Here is a 15,530-nt window from a genome sequence, read left to right as displayed (position 1 = left end):
CCGGGCCGAAGCCGTCAGCTGCCCAGCAGGCAGAACCGCGGTCGGCCAGCGCAAGGGCTGCCCAGTCCAACCCCGCTGAATGACAGCGCGGCCGGGTAGGCGGTGCCCGGCCCTCGCAGGCAGAGCGGGTTGGTCGGGCGCGGGAAGGCGGGGCGCACGCCGGGCCGGGAGGGGGCACCGAGCGGAGGGGCGCTGCTGGGGTGGAGAGCTGTGGAGCTGCAGGAGCCGAGCGGGACTGGACGGGGTGGCGGCGGGTGCAGGGGCTGGACTGGAGCGAGCTCCCAGCCGCGGGGAGCGAGCGAGGGACGGCGCGGAGCCGCTGCGGACGGTAAGGGCTGTGCGCGCCCGGCCCCGTCTGCCAGGCGCAGCCCCGGGAAAGGGCGGTCCGAGCGACCTGGGGCTGCAGTGCTGGGCTCCTTCCTGCCCAGCCGGGGCCTCCCGCAGCAGGGCGCGCTCGGAGCGGGGCAGGGGGTGAGCCCAGCGCGGTGGTGGCAGGCAGGCAGGGGCAGGACGCGCTTGCCCCGGACTCTGCTGCAGGCAGCCACCCGCTGCAGCGGGAGAGCCGGGGGGCGCTGGGCAAGGACTCGGGCCGGGGCTGCTAACGGTGTTAGACCTAGCTTAGCCCTTAGTAAGTCGTGCCCGGGGCCGAGGTGGCGAGAGAGAGCGCTCCTGCTTTGCCCTGTGCAGCCAGCAGTCACTGTCCCCTTTGTGTGTGCGGTGTCTTGTGCTGTTGCCTGCCCTCCTCTTAGCTCCTGCCGCGACCTGCACCGGGGCTCGTGACCGGAGGGGGGGAGATCGCAGGAAGCTCCCAACTTTGAAGTCGCCGGTGTGTAAACTTCAGAGCTTATTACCTTCTTGTCTGGAACCGGAGCAGGCATCATGCCCCCCAAACGCGTTGTTGATTTTAATAATGGCGTTGTCTGACTTAGCAAACCAAAGAGCAGAGCTGCTGGAACAGTTTTTATAGTGGGGGTGCCCGGAGACCATTGAACCAAAACGTAAGCTCCTCATTTGAGGAAAACCACTTCAAGCCAGGGGGTGCAGGCAGCGCTCCTAGTTCCAGCACCCATGCCAAAGAGTGGATGGCACTTCCTAGCTCAATTATACAGTATGTGTTGCATGAGTACAGCAAGATGGTAGATTTTTTTATATGCTGAATAAAAGCTTTCATAGCACTGCAACTTTAGACTTAAATGTCAGTATTCTAGCTCTTATTTGTGGCCAGTATGAGGAATCCCTACAACTTCACATGAAAAACTGCCCCATTTGTTTATTCTCCTTAGGCCTCTGATATACATGTACATAATGCATTTATTCCTGCTTTCTTATGGACTGTGTTTAGAAACTTTTAAAAAATAAATTTTGCCCTTATGTTGGAGACTTTTATGGAAAGGACCATGCTCTCTCTTGCCTTTCTTTCCCTGTCATCTCTAAAAACTTCCCCAGTGTATTTAAAAAAATAATTTAAAAAAAAGAAAAAGAAAAAGCTCCTCTCAGATATCCTTGGTAATATAACCAGTGTTCTCAGTTCAGCAAGTTTGTATACAGATTTCTATAACAAACTATTTTTTAATTGAAGACATTTAGTAGTTTGGGAATATTTTATACTACTTTGAGCAACTGCATTGCTTTATGGGTCTTAATAATGGTAGTTGAAGGAAAAATAGCTTTTGTTAAGTGTATTGTCACTTTCCTGGCTGGTTTTGTAGAAACAAGCTAATGGTTCAAGGATTCTGGTCCATAAGTGGGAGGGGAAAAAGTTTGCTTTGTTGCAAATACAGCCACTCTATTGCTTGGAGGCAGGGATTTGGCAGTGTGTTGTGCTGACAACTGTTAGGTGTAGGATTCTGGGGCAAACTGTGGGGAAAGAATTCTGGCCATGTGACTGATAGGAAAACTGATTTCCTTGCAAAAGTGATTTTAATCTATGGGTAAGCTCTTAGCTGCCTGTCAGTGTAGGATTCCAGGGGATTTCCTTCTTTCCTCTTAATAGGATGGAAAGACACTTATGTCCAGTTGCAATATAAGTTGGTAAAATAGGGAAAAAATGAAGATACTGTCATTTATCTCCAGTATGGCCCTGCAGTCAGTGTGTATATAATATTTTATGGTATGCCTGCTTAAGTTTCAGAATGACATTCCTTGCTGGTATCTGGGATTGATCAGTGTAGTTTGTCTGTGTAGAAATATTTGAATTAATTCAGTGCAGGAAACCACGGATGCTTGAACTGCTTCATCTATGGATAAGGTATTATAAATGGTGTGATAAATCATACACAATATATTTTATGATACTTCATTGATTTATTATACTGACTTTCCTTTCCTTAGCAAAATAACATCCAAACAAGCTACTTATCTTGCTTATTTCTATTTAGAGAATGGTAGCATCACACTGTATTGTAGAGATAACTAAAATTTGAATTGCACTTGTAGACACCTAGTGGGGAGAAGTTAGTCAAGCAATTATACATTGTTAAACTTCTATTTCAGTTCTTTCAGTGCATTGCCCTGCATTTCAAAATTTGTTGATCTGTTCTTCTGCTGACAAAGTTCATGCACGTGATAACTAAAGAAGGAAAGTTAATATGCTAGGCAGATTTTTCTAGGAATTTTCTTTTCCCCAGATTAAGGGAATTTTTGGAAAAAAATGTCAGATGAATGCATGTATGATAGGAACAGTTGCATCTTGTGTGTAGACTATTTGGGGGGAGGGAGAAACGGGGAATTTTTGTTACCCTGATGATACAGAAGTATTTTGTGGATATATGTGAGCATGAGCAGATTGAAGCAAGTCTCCCTCCAGCCTGGCAAAGACTGAAAGCAATATTTATTCATGGGGGTGGAAGGCAGATATATTTTCATTCTTAGTTAGTCAACAGAGGAATGCTGGCGTGGGAGGAAATGCTTTGGTACCAGTGATGCGCGTGCCAGAATATAATTTTTTGGATATGGGGCGGGACTTAAAAATCTGAGTGGAGGAGGATGTGTAGGAATCTCTAGCAATCTACTGTTGAATTTTAAATAAGTGTTAGCACAGCGCAAGGCATGTCATAGAGTGACTTAGGGATTGATAAGGGTTATAAGCACTCATATCTCCTCAGGATCAAGCCCTTAAACCGCAAATAGAACAAATTAACATCTGGTATGTTTACAATCCTTTTTCAACCCTATTCCACTTGACTCCACTACATCTACCACCTGGCTATTCATTCATATTTCCTCTCAAAATAAAGCAATGTTTCTTACGTATGGTATGTCTTTTTCCCCCTTCTCTTAAGCTCTTTTAGCTGATCAGTACTTAAGATAGTCTCTTAACTATTTATTTGTAACTCAGATGTCTGAAGATAGGGGCCATATAAGTCCATTTGGAATAAAAATAGTCTATTTATGTAACACCTTAACAGGACACAATAAAGAACTGATGACACTGTTGCTTTGTCTAAAGAGAGCATTGCCATACAGTAGAAGTAATATCTCAGATTCTCATCTATTGCTGTCTTTTAAACTTCCACAAAATCCTTTAAAGCCACATTTGCCCATCAATGTACAAAAACAGAGTGACTGGGCTTTATGTGAGGAACTTTGGTGGAGGAACAAAATGGCTCCTACCCCACCCAAAACTGACATTTTCCCACCCCACCCTAAACTAACAGGTTGTGGTCTATCCTTGTGGTAACCATTATTCCTGACAGACAACCACCTCTATTTCAGCGTACTTTCCGCAATCTCTATGTCACTAGCTGTGTGTGGATCCAATAACTACTTGGTCCAACTGCAATGGTGTACTAGTCTCCAGGTGCCATTATAGCAGCCAGAAATTAGCCAGGAGCAAGGATTTTATGTCCCCCTCCTTCAGTAGCTGTGCTGGATGGTGATATAGCAGCAACTCTGGCCGCGAGGCTTTTACTATGCAGCAAGAATCCAGCAGTGTCCAGTTAAACTGGGTTTAGGGCAGCTACCTGAGCAGTGCAAAATTGTTCTAACATACCAGTGAATCAGACCCTTTGTTCTCACATTGTTCTTTCAAGTCTAGGACTATTTAGTCTTGATTTTTTTCTACTACATTAAAGTAGTTTATAAACATTTCTTACATTTGCACAGCACTTCAATACACAGTAAAATTATTACTTACTCATATTACATAACCCTCTTAAGACTTTTGTTCTGCTGCAGTTTAGAAGTTTTTAAATGTGACATTGAATAGTTTGTACTCTTTGGCATCCCAACACCGCAGTTCAAATTATGATTGAATGTAAGTAGATGCAAAAGAATAACAGTTGAAATACTAAAGTTTAAAAGGATTCCATTGTTCTGTATATCTTTGTTACTGTATAGTATATTTAGAGGTTATTTTTCAACAGTGTTTTTACCCATTGCTTTCTAGTCAGACTTGATTGAACTTTCAGACCTATAGTCTCTCGCTGTAAGTAATTTAAGCATCCACCCTCAACCCTGTTCAACTGCTCCTTCTTAGGTGGTTTGGGTGTCTCATTTTCGGTTACTGAATAATATACTTTACCACTAGAAAAACAAATATTAAAAAATTGGGGGTGGGGGGAGAAGATCCGAATCTAAGCAAAAACACAATGCATAATTTAAGGAAAATTGCATCTAAAGAGAGAGGTCAGGATCACTTCTGTCATAATGTGAAAATAAAGGAAAATGGGCTAAAAGGAAAATGGGCAAAAAAATCTGTTTGGAGGGAAGGAAGCTTAGTCAAAGTATCATCATTCATCACCCCCTGCCATCTCCACTTTTTCTCAAACAGCAAGTAAGCTCCTCTGTGCAAGCATGTATGAAGGTCTGTGTGGGTACAGGAAAACAGTTATGCATATCCTCATTCTCTGTTAAAACCGCAGGCTGGAAATGAATTCTGACCATGTCATCACTGATTCCAGTGGGTTCCCATTCTGTCCTGGTAAATCCCCTGTTAAGAAAGGTTGGGGACATGGGCTAGCAGGAAGGTATTAGATGAGTCTTACTGCCAGGTTAGTCAGTGTACTGAGGGAAGAAGTGTGGAGAAGCTAGCCCTCTGCAGATACCGCAATATCCATAGCGTATGCCCATGTGTCTTGAGACATGGAGATTCATAGGGGCATACCTCCTACTTGACTGAGGGATTTAAATTGGTCTCTTCTGACCAGATGAGACCTTGGAAAATTAACAGGTGTAAAGGGCCATGGTTTTGGTGTGAAGTTCACCCTCTTTTGGGCTTTCCATGGGAATGTATGACCTGTCCCACGGTTTGAGAAGTGTCTTGCATATAGCTTAAATGCAACATAGCTGAAGTCTTGCAACTTTAAGTTTAATGAAGTCTTCATCAATTTTGTTTTCTTTTTGTAGGTAAAGTATGTGTGCAGAGTTAAACAACAAAAGACTTAAAACACACGGATGTTCTATGGCAAGTACATCAGAAGAAGGTGTAACAGCTAAACTTGAATTCTTGGTCCCAGGAAAGTCAGAAAAGGAATGAATTGGAAGAATATTGATCTAGACTTAGAAGAAGTGGAACATATTCTTCTGATTCAAAATAAATAAATACATAAGTAAAACATCAGCAACATAATGCCAGATCCTGGTGCTTTTTGAATCTTTGGAGGATTGTGTTCTTTATTAATTGCTATTGACATTTGAACTATCTCATTTAGTACATTTTTTAATCTGTTTGTACAAAAAGATTAATCTGGACAACCTGAGTTTTGTTATTGTTTAATTACATTGAATGTTTGAAATATTTGCCAAGATGAGTGCAGAAGGATACCAGTACAGAGCATTATATGACTACAAAAAGGAGCGAGAAGAAGACATTGACTTGCACTTAGGAGATATATTAACTGTGAATAAAGGTACCTTAGTAGCACTTGGATTTAGTGAAGGGGAAGAAGCGAAGCCTGAGGAAATTGGTTGGTTGAACGGCTGTAATGAAACCACAGGGGAGAGGGGGATTTTCCAGGAACATACGTAGAGTATATTGGAAGAAGAAAAATTTCTCCCCCGACTCCGAAGCCTCGTCCCCCACGACCCCTTCCTGTAGCACCAAGTTCTACAAAAGTTGAAGCAGACAGTGAGCAGCAAGGTTAGTGCTGTTATTTCAATAATCTTTTTTCTTACAACTTTTACTCTTACCAGATTTCTCTCTCTACCACAGTTTTCATTTAAATATAAATTTATGTATATAACAACCTGGCAAATGTACTCTAGTCAGCAACTTATATAAATCCTATGAAGATTTCATATGGAGACTCAGCAGATATTGATGTTTGTCCTTAACTTCCATCAGCTTTTTAAAACTTTTTCCATTTTTGGTGCATCAAATTCATTAGTAGAGATTCTCTGCAAATATTATATTTCCATTGCAATTTCTTTTGTTAATGTTTTAAAAAGAGAAAAATATTTTCACCTGGGGTTATATCTAACATTAAACATTTTCTCTTACAGTAAGATCAGATATTTATAAAAATAAATAATAGAATGATCATAGAAGAAACTCCAGTTCTTTTACTGTGTTTTCCATCCAGAAAGTCACTAGTTTACTTCTGTAGAAAGGAAAAAGAATTTCCTGCATTTAAGCAAAAATTCTGCCTTAACTTACACCCTCTCTGCAACACAGTGGTGGTCAGAATGAAGATAGGATTTGGCCTGTGGCTGACACTGGAATGCGTTTTCGTTGAAAACTTTAAGTGAATATTTGTCTCCAGGCGATTTGTGTAAGCTTCCTACTAAAATTTGGACTTGTAAATATTAGCCTTAAACCAAAAGAAACCAGTCAAGCCCAGCATTTTAAATATTTTGATATTTAAATTAAAGGACTTTTTTTGCATTAGTCCCTATTTCAGGTGCAGAAATGCTAAGAAAAATCGCTTAAATTAAGTAGTTGTTCTGTAACTCTTTCTATTTTTTTCTATCAGTACTTAAACTCATGTAGTAGCATTTTTGTTTAAATCACCCTATTTCGTAAGGTGGCACGATCATCATATACAGTGACATCGCATTGTGCTACCATGGAAGTGGTAGTAAAATGTCACTCAGCATTGTGATATCAGTTAATTGGATGGAGTGGGATGGAAGCGATTATGAGATTATTTATATGTGGCTGCTTTGGTAATCTACAATGACAGGAAAGGGAATACAGAAAATAGTACATAACTAAATGGAAATTTCTAAAACACACTTAAAATGTGTGTAGGCTTAATAAAGAACTCACTTGACCTATTCTCCATAGTAACTCTTCCTCAAATATTTATGAATTACTTGTAACTCTTAGTGTTTTGGTCATAGGGACTTAGACCCTGGGTAAAATTTTTAAAAGCATCTATATCCCATTTTTAAAATCTGGCCCTACATGCTTAAATCACTCTTTAAAAGTATTTAGTTGCCTAGTGGGGTTTTCAATAGCACCTAGTCCTATGTCTTTAAAAGTGCTTATGCTTTGCTCCATTCATTGTAACACTTATTGTAACACCTGATCCCTAGGTGGCCTGCCCCAGACTAGGCGCCCAGTTTCCTGTACAATAAATGAAGAGAGTTCAGGTGCCTAGGAAGGGATTTTCAGAAGTTGGCCAACTGAGCAGGAACCTGCTGTAGCTACTCAGGAGTGAAATGGTCGGAAGAGGGACTGAGGCATCTCGGTGGCTAACCTGGGGCACCTCTCTCCACTCAGGATATCGGCTGTGAATCTTCTCCTGGAGTTAGACACCTAAGGCAGGTCAGCCTCTTAGATAGATGGTTCTGGCTGCTAGGTTATCTCCTAGTCATGCTCGAAACCTCTCTTATGCTGCCCTGTGCTCTCGCTGCCTGTTCTGCATGTGCTTTGCTGGCCCTGTGCCTATTTGCAGTCTGCCTCCGACCTTCCTGATGCAGGGATTGGCAGATAATGGGCAATAGATGTGTTTTGAGCATGCCTCAGGATTGAGTCTCCCAGGTGTTCCCCTGCCCTAGTTTAAGAATCCTATTTTTGGGCCTCCTGGACTTTGGCTTGAGCTAAGGCTCCAAGCACCTCTAAACTGCACTTAGGTGGGAAGTAAAAACAAGAAATGAACACTCTGAATACAGCTAGGTAGCAGGCAGTGGGTTAGGAGTGGAATATATTTATTGCCTTAGGAGAGCATGGTGCTTCTCAGATGTCATTTTAGTCTGAGGCAGCCAGACTAATAGGCAGTGATTGCTGAGTCAGAATATTAGGTGGTGCATGGTAACTTGCCTGAGCTCCTCTTGCATCCACATTTCATTTAGGGCATTTTAGAAAGCTACCCTCAGAGCTGAATAGTGATTGTCAAACTGTTCAGAGAAGTCACACGGCTAATTTAGTGCTTTGGAACCCCTTATGGAATGTGCTCGTGGGCACTTTTGAAAGTTATGGCTCCAGCCGTTCAGGGAAATTCTGCTGTAGCTTTAAAGCCCATTGTTGGCTTGTTGTATATGAGTGCACTGTGCTGGTAAAAATCTCAGACTAAAATGAGTATCTCCCTTTTGAGTGGACAGTGCCCAGAGTTCCAGTGGCAGAATCTCCCTTAGCTTGCAATGTATTGCCTCGATCCAGAATATTATTCACATGCAAAATTAGCATTTTCTTTGATTATCTTGGAGCTGTGGTGATTTAGAACTGCAAAACACGTGAGACTTAACAGAGAATTTAATAATTTGAAAGGAGATTGGTCAACAGCCAGAGGGAGTATGCAGAAACTTTTAAAAATCGTTTTTGCAGTCCCAGTCTTGTAACTTCCTGGTAAAAATCCTTTACTTCACCAAGGCTTGTTTGAATTCAGGGGTCTATATGTATCTTGTAGGTATCTTGTAGCAGTTGACTACATAATTAGCACCTAAAGCTCAGTGAATGAAGTTCTCAGCACAGTTGTGAGGGAAACACAAAACTTTGAATTCCAAGTGACATTGTGAAGAGTTCATTTATTTTTAAAAGCTTGTATGTTCACTTGAGAGAAATTAACAAAAATCAGACACCTTTTCAACCTTTACTTTTTTCAAATTTTTAAAAAAGTTTGTATGGTGTGTTTCATTCAAGGTACAGAATAAGTGCATCAAATACTGGAGACAGACGGTGTTGGGTGTGGGGGGAAGAGGGAAATCAAACTGAAAGGAGGGAATAGAAACTAATGTTAAATATAAACACATGTAATACAAGAGGCATTTGGCCAAAGAAGGGTCCAGAAGGTGTCACTGGAATGAGACCTGTAGGTGAAAGGGGAAACACAGTCCAGTTACATAAGAGACAAAAATAAGAGTGATTAAAAATGCATTTGACTTTCAGATGGCTAGTTCTGGTTTAAAAATTGCTGCAGGGAATGGAATAGTTAGTTTGGCTTGTAGACAATACTAACATGGCAGAAGGCCAACAAGATTCTTCCCAGGATGATAAAGTATTGCTCTGCACACCCCTAAAATTCATTTTGAATATATTAATGCTTACTGAGAAACTTGCTTGACTGTATTTGGTTAAGTTTATATTTTCATTGCTTAACAATTTGAAACTGCTGTAAATCCAAGAGACAGACTAGTGGGGGAATTGAATTGAATTCTTCACTGTAACAGTCTGTTTTGTGCACTTTTTAATTGTTCTGTAATTTGAGTCAAATGTGTGTGTATATATACACACAATAACATTAGCAGTTTGTGAGCTTATTAGAAAGACAAATGTGATTTTTAATGTATCTATACCGTACCAGTTCCTTAAAATTAATTTGAATCTGTCAGTGTCTAAAGTTGAGAGAATTTTAATAATGTTTTACTATCTATGTTGTATATTTTTTGTTGTTTTTTGCATTTTTCTCATGCTAGTCCCTTTCTAGTCCACTTCACTGTCAGGTTTCCATGCACTGGACCAGAGCTACAGTGTTTGGTCCAGATGAATAACTGCACGTTAGTTGTCCTGTTAAGTTTAATGGGACTACTCATATGAGTAATTTTATCCAAAAGTGTTTTCAGTATTAAAGTCTTTGTTTATTAATTCTACATAGAAATCTTTATTAATGTTCAGAATGATAAACTATTGGAAATATTTGTTGGTTTTAAATTGTATAAAAGCAGTTTTTACTAAACTTAAAGTATAAGTTTTTTGGGCACAATTTGATCAGACACTGTCCCATATAGGAGAATGTAGAAGGCCAGAATTCTGGTTAGTTACATGCAATTTTAGGACTTTGCATTTTGCTTATCTTTCCTCCTCCCCATTTCTCTGAATTCACAACACATGTGGTCTGCATGGGGTTGATTTTTCTACTGCATCTGGGTTGATCATGGTTGGATGGGAGAGAGCAGCTACAGAGCACTGATTCAATGCCAGTCAGTGCTATGCTGCCCACAGCAAGCCTTACTTTATGCCACTGGTACAGAGTTCCTCACTCTGACATACACCTGGTGTATGGAGACAAAAGGGGCATGGGGATGCTGGCACTGTAGAGAGCAGAGCCACTTCCACCAGAGGAGTGTTCCCCAGCACATGGGGAAATTCTCTCTTAGCCTCTCTGTAGCCACTTGAAGTTCACACACTGCAAAACAGTCTTAGTGGGTTGGAGAATCCATCCCTAAGACTTTAATGGACACAATAGGTTCGTGTTTTACAGTGAGGTGAGTGATTCCCTTCCGCCATCCTGCAAATCCTTATCTAAATCAAAATTAACAAGCTAGTAACAAGCCCTGTAAGACTCCCTGGAATTTTGGCTCTGCTCTCATCTGACCAAATGTTGTCTTCATAAAATGTAACTTATGCCTGTCGGAATCAGGTTGCTGAAAGTGGATCTTACAGAGAATCTGGAGTGTGACATTTCATTAATGTACAGAAATGTTTTCAGATTGAATTTTATATGCTAACGTGTCTTCAAATTTTTAAAATTCAGTTTGCAGAATGAGCTGGGCCATCAAACCAGAATTTTATATTAGCAATTTGTTTCACTTTTATTAATCTAAAAACTTGGTTACTTCCTGTACAATTTAAAACTATCACATCTGTTATCAATGAACTTACTCAAAGGGTATGCACAGCATTAATAATTGTGAGTAGAGGCCATTCATTGTTGTCAGGGAAATTCAGCGTAGATTTTTAAACCCTCGTTTCTCCATCCTGTTATAAAGAAACAAATCAGTAAGTCAAACAGGTGATGGCTGTGATGGGGTTCACCCATAACAGGCGGTAGGTACCTCCTTGTGCCTTCCACTGGGGATCATCTCCTGCCTGGTGTGGTGCTCCCTTCCACTGGTTACTCATACTCTGACCCATCTTTCTTTCTTCTTCTCATCTCAGGGTGCTCCCTGTTCATGACTCAGCCTTCTGGCCAAGTCACTATATAGTCCTCCCAGAGTAACAAAATGCCTGTGGACCAGCTGCCTGGTTGGCATCTCCAGCAATCCTCTGCCACTTCCCAGGGACTGGTAGGGGAGCCCAGGCTGCCTTCTACACAGGGTCCCTGGGCTGGAAACCAGTAACAAGCAGACAAGATCTGCTCAGTGTTCTCCTTGCTGCTGTTTCTGTGGGCTTCTTCCTACTCAGCCCTCTCAGGCATTCTTTCCCCATAATTTCTCTGGGGTTGACCCTCCTTCCAGGGCTTATTCTCCTAGGTTTTCTCCTCCCCTCCCCTCCCCTGTGGTCTCAGAGAGTGATTGCAGACTCCCTCCTTGCAGATGCCTTCTGCTCTCAACATCCTGGCTTTATGCTAACCAACCTGCTCCTCCCCAGCTGGGCTTCATGTTCAGTTAAATCTGACTCTCCCTCCAGGTGCAGCCAGATACCATAACTGGCCTGTCAGGCCCACATTAACCACTTCAGGGCTCATGTGGGTTGCACACCTCTTCACAATGGCAAATGGTACAAAGTGTTGGGACTCCTTTTTCCCATACTGCTCAACCTGCTGATGACCAATTGTGGGATGCAGTGTGTGATCAAGACCCAAACGGAGGGAGACTAAAAGCCTTATCCATGCTTGAAAATTAAAATGCTGTAGGATTCATTCCTTTAGTGTAATTAACCTCAGTGCAATTATTTCTTTCTGATGTAAAATATGTTTAGCAGTAGCAATGAGGGAGACGTTTTGTGTGGAACATAGGTAACTTTGGGACTAAAATGAGTGATGTCCTTCAAAATAAGGGACATTTGAGAAGTATGATTAGAGCATCACTTCCTAGAGCAGTGCTGACAATCGGATGGCCTGCAAGCTCATCTATACAGATCTTGACGCTGAATGCACTGATTTTGTACGAACTGTGAGACTTCATAGTTCTAAGATTCCTCTGCTCAGAAATAATGTTGATTTTGTGCTCCACTTGTTTTGCTGCACTGCAAAACTGAGGGGAACACTACATCAGCGCTTTCTGCCGGTAGAGGAGGGAAGAGAGAGCAGATGAACCCAGTGGTGTGGGGAGAGAAGGGGATGCCAAGGGCTCGTTCTTGCCTTCCTTCCCCCCTTACACAAACATACTGTCTGTGAAGATGAGAGTCCATCCTCACCTCCAACATGTGGAGGAAATAGATTATGTTCCCTACCAACTCATGCAGGTGGAAAAAAAAAGGAAATTACCAGGAGAGGGGAAGAGTCTTTATCACATTCAGTGAATGTATTTGCCAATTAGATGAAGACTTCTAGGAGGTTGTCAGGATGGCTGTTGGTGCTGTAATACTGGACCTAACAACCTTAGAGTTGTGAACTTTATTCTTGAAATGTTTGACTTACAGTGTTGCGTTATCCAGAAACATAACAGCAAAATGACAGTGTGGTGTTGCATCAGTGACTTCATTATTCAGGTTTGCTCAGTTTACAAATCTAAACATTTTTCTAACTGCCAGATCAGCCAGTGTATCTGAAAATCAAGTTTACTACCTGTTACCTCATTAGCAGGAATGAAGATTCTGCAGTCTACACCTAGCTGTGGCAGAACAGAACATGGCTTATTTTTTCATAGCTGTAGTGACTCGACAGTGCTACCAGTAGTTAAAAAACAAACCAGCAGGAAATGGCTTGCTTTGGATAGGAAGGTGTCACTTTGACCGTGGCTTTTAGCTATAAACACACACTTAGATTTCATTAGTTGTAGTTTAACATCTTCTAAAACTGCATTTAATAGTTGATGAAAGTAGTGTTGCCAAGTGCCTAGTTTCTGAACTATTGCATTATTCGGGCCCGTGAAACTTCATAACAATGAACTTTTTAGATCTTCTTGTTTTTTTATCAGAGGAAGAGGCAATGTGGAAAAATCTTCTTGCCCTATAAAATGATTAAGGGGAGAGCTTTATATGCAACTGGTACATCTGTTGTGAGAGAGACTTGCTGGGCTATTGATTTTAGATGGAATTGCTAAAAACAAGATGTACAAAATATGCAAACTGAGTATACAGAATAACTATGTTTTGAAGTACAGTTCTACTCTGAAAATTGTGGGAGGCTTCTCTTAGGTGTGTGTGTGTTGTTTTGTTTTTTGTCCTTATCATCTGCACGTTAGAAAGGCTAGTGTTGTTTTGCAGCAAGGATCTGACAACTACAAGGGCAAACATTTGACTATTATGGTAAAGATTAAACACTATAAGCCCCAAAATTCAACTTCTTTTGAAGAACCACTTTTAATATTGTATTGTTGACATCTGGTCTCAGAAAAAAGGATCTTCAGAGGGTGTGTGTATGTATGTGTGTGTGTTTTCCCCCCCGTGCCGCCCTCCCCCCAAGTCTGAAATGCTCTTGTGAATCTTGTTCATTTGTTCCCCAAAAATGTGTTTCCTACTATGAAAATATGCTTTTTTAAAAAAACATACTGGGACAGTTGTCAGTTTTTCCAAACGTATAGGCATTTTTGTGAGTCTTTACTCCATAGGACCAAGGCATTTGGCCTACATGATATAAATTACCTCTTGTTCCAAATTCTGCCCTGGCTTATGCTCTGTGCAATCTGTTGCATTGGGTGTAAGTCAGGGCAGATTTTTCTTTTTAATGACTGTCTTTGTGGGCATTGTTGAATAATTGCTATCTTTTTCACATGCCTTGAGCTCTGTCGTGTAATAAAAACCATAAAGACAAATGTTTAGCACTAAGGAAGCTCTAGCTAGTTTGGCAGTGACCCATTCTTGCAATTAATGGGAAATACTGAACAGATAGTTGTCAAAGGACATTGTCTTCAAGTGCCATGTTTAGTTAGCTCAAAGAGTAATCATTCTTCACTTTGCAAAAGCAGCTTAGGTAATTTTTCTCTTAAGGAATGTAGAAATTGTGTTCTTAGTAGACTTGTAAGGAAAAAAAACCTAACAATGTTCTTGTTTTATCCCAAACAAGTGAAATGACTCCTTAAATCTAGTAAGCTATAATTTTGTTATGTTCGTGTGTGCTAATGCAACTGGTAATTGTTCAGTGATCAGATATTATTTTATCCTGAACTGGGTAATTTTCATGTTGAATTTCTTGCATTGCAGAACATATAGTGATGTATTTGTAAATTTTTAGCTTAAATTGTATGCTAAACAGTAAAAATTGGGAAGGTTGATTGGGCATGATTGTTGCCTGTCCCCACTGGCTGGTAGAGGGAAGTAAACATGCTAGTATTGCAAAAACCAAATTAACAAAGAAATTACCTGTTTTATGCTGTAAGGAATGCTTACCTGTTAGTTTGGTTTTGCAGTTATAATATTGCTGTTTTAGTCAAATCTGTGGTATTATTTAGCTAATTGTAGTTGAGTTTTTAAAAATACAAAACTACTATTTTGACTAATCTGTAAGTGACCTTTTCAGCCTTTTGTAATACCCATTTGCGACTCTTAATACATTGATCTGACGCGCACACATACGCACAACGGATTTAAAATTTGGCAAATCCCAAGTGGCCTCTTCATCTTAATTAGCATCACCTTAATCTGTTCTAGCATCTGTAACTCATGGGTATCTGAAACAGACACTAGACTAGTAAATGCTTCTCATTTGAATTCGTACATGAGAAAATTAAAATTTTGAGTTTCAGCAACACATGGTGTCTTACAGCTGTTGAGTACTTGCCAAGAAAGAATAATTCAGTACCATCAGAAAATGACCATACCCACTTAAATAGCTGTATGGTGCCAATTACACATCTACATTTTCTTGTGTGAAAAAACACAGATGTTAGCCATACAGCTGGCCATCAAATCTATCACATGTATATTTTTCTCCTAAGCTGGTTTCCATGATAAACTACCATGAAATCAGCCTGAAGACTGAAATCTGAAGAATTACATTATTTTAATAGCTAGGAATGAGAAGGACAATTGCATGATAATTACTTAAGAATAGTGAGGGGCCTTATGAGTTCTTGCATTACTTTGGTCATTATATTGAAATCACCCTAAACTTGAGAACTTAATTGCATTATTTTGAGACAGAAGGGAAGAAAACATGTAATCTTAGGTTTTATTTAGCAATGTAATTGAAATTAATATCCCACTGTTCGTTAAGGCTGATTTCTGTTAGTTCTTTATGCAATTAAAACAGTGTCCTAACTTACAAAATGCTTTTTTTTACCATAACTTTGTTTGTATGTATGTATTAAGTTTGCCTTCCTGTATCATT

The 15,530-nt window shown here is 40.5% G+C and overlaps 1 protein-coding gene across 1 annotated transcript in view; it reads left to right on the top strand.

Moving 5' to 3' along the window:
• The first annotated feature begins 200 nt into the window (after positions 1 to 200).
• The window catches only part of PIK3R1 (phosphoinositide-3-kinase regulatory subunit 1), a 72,636-nt gene continuing 57,306 nt past the window's right edge, over positions 201 to 15,530 (top strand). Inside the window, 3 exon segments of the mRNA XM_067568702.1 lie at positions 201 to 328; positions 5,347 to 5,939; positions 5,942 to 6,079. Coding sequence (XP_067424803.1) covers positions 5,726 to 5,939; positions 5,942 to 6,079 — 352 coding nt within the window. The 5' untranslated portion in view covers positions 201 to 328; positions 5,347 to 5,725.

Source organism: Emydura macquarii, unplaced genomic scaffold (assembly GCF_026122565.2).
Source record: "Emydura macquarii macquarii isolate MOO-44397 ecotype Brisbane River unplaced genomic scaffold, CSIRO-AGI_Emac_v2 contig_2897, whole genome shotgun sequence".
Taxonomy (NCBI): Eukaryota; Metazoa; Chordata; order Testudines; family Chelidae; genus Emydura; species Emydura macquarii.
This window is presented reverse-complemented; position numbering and strand designations above follow the sequence as displayed.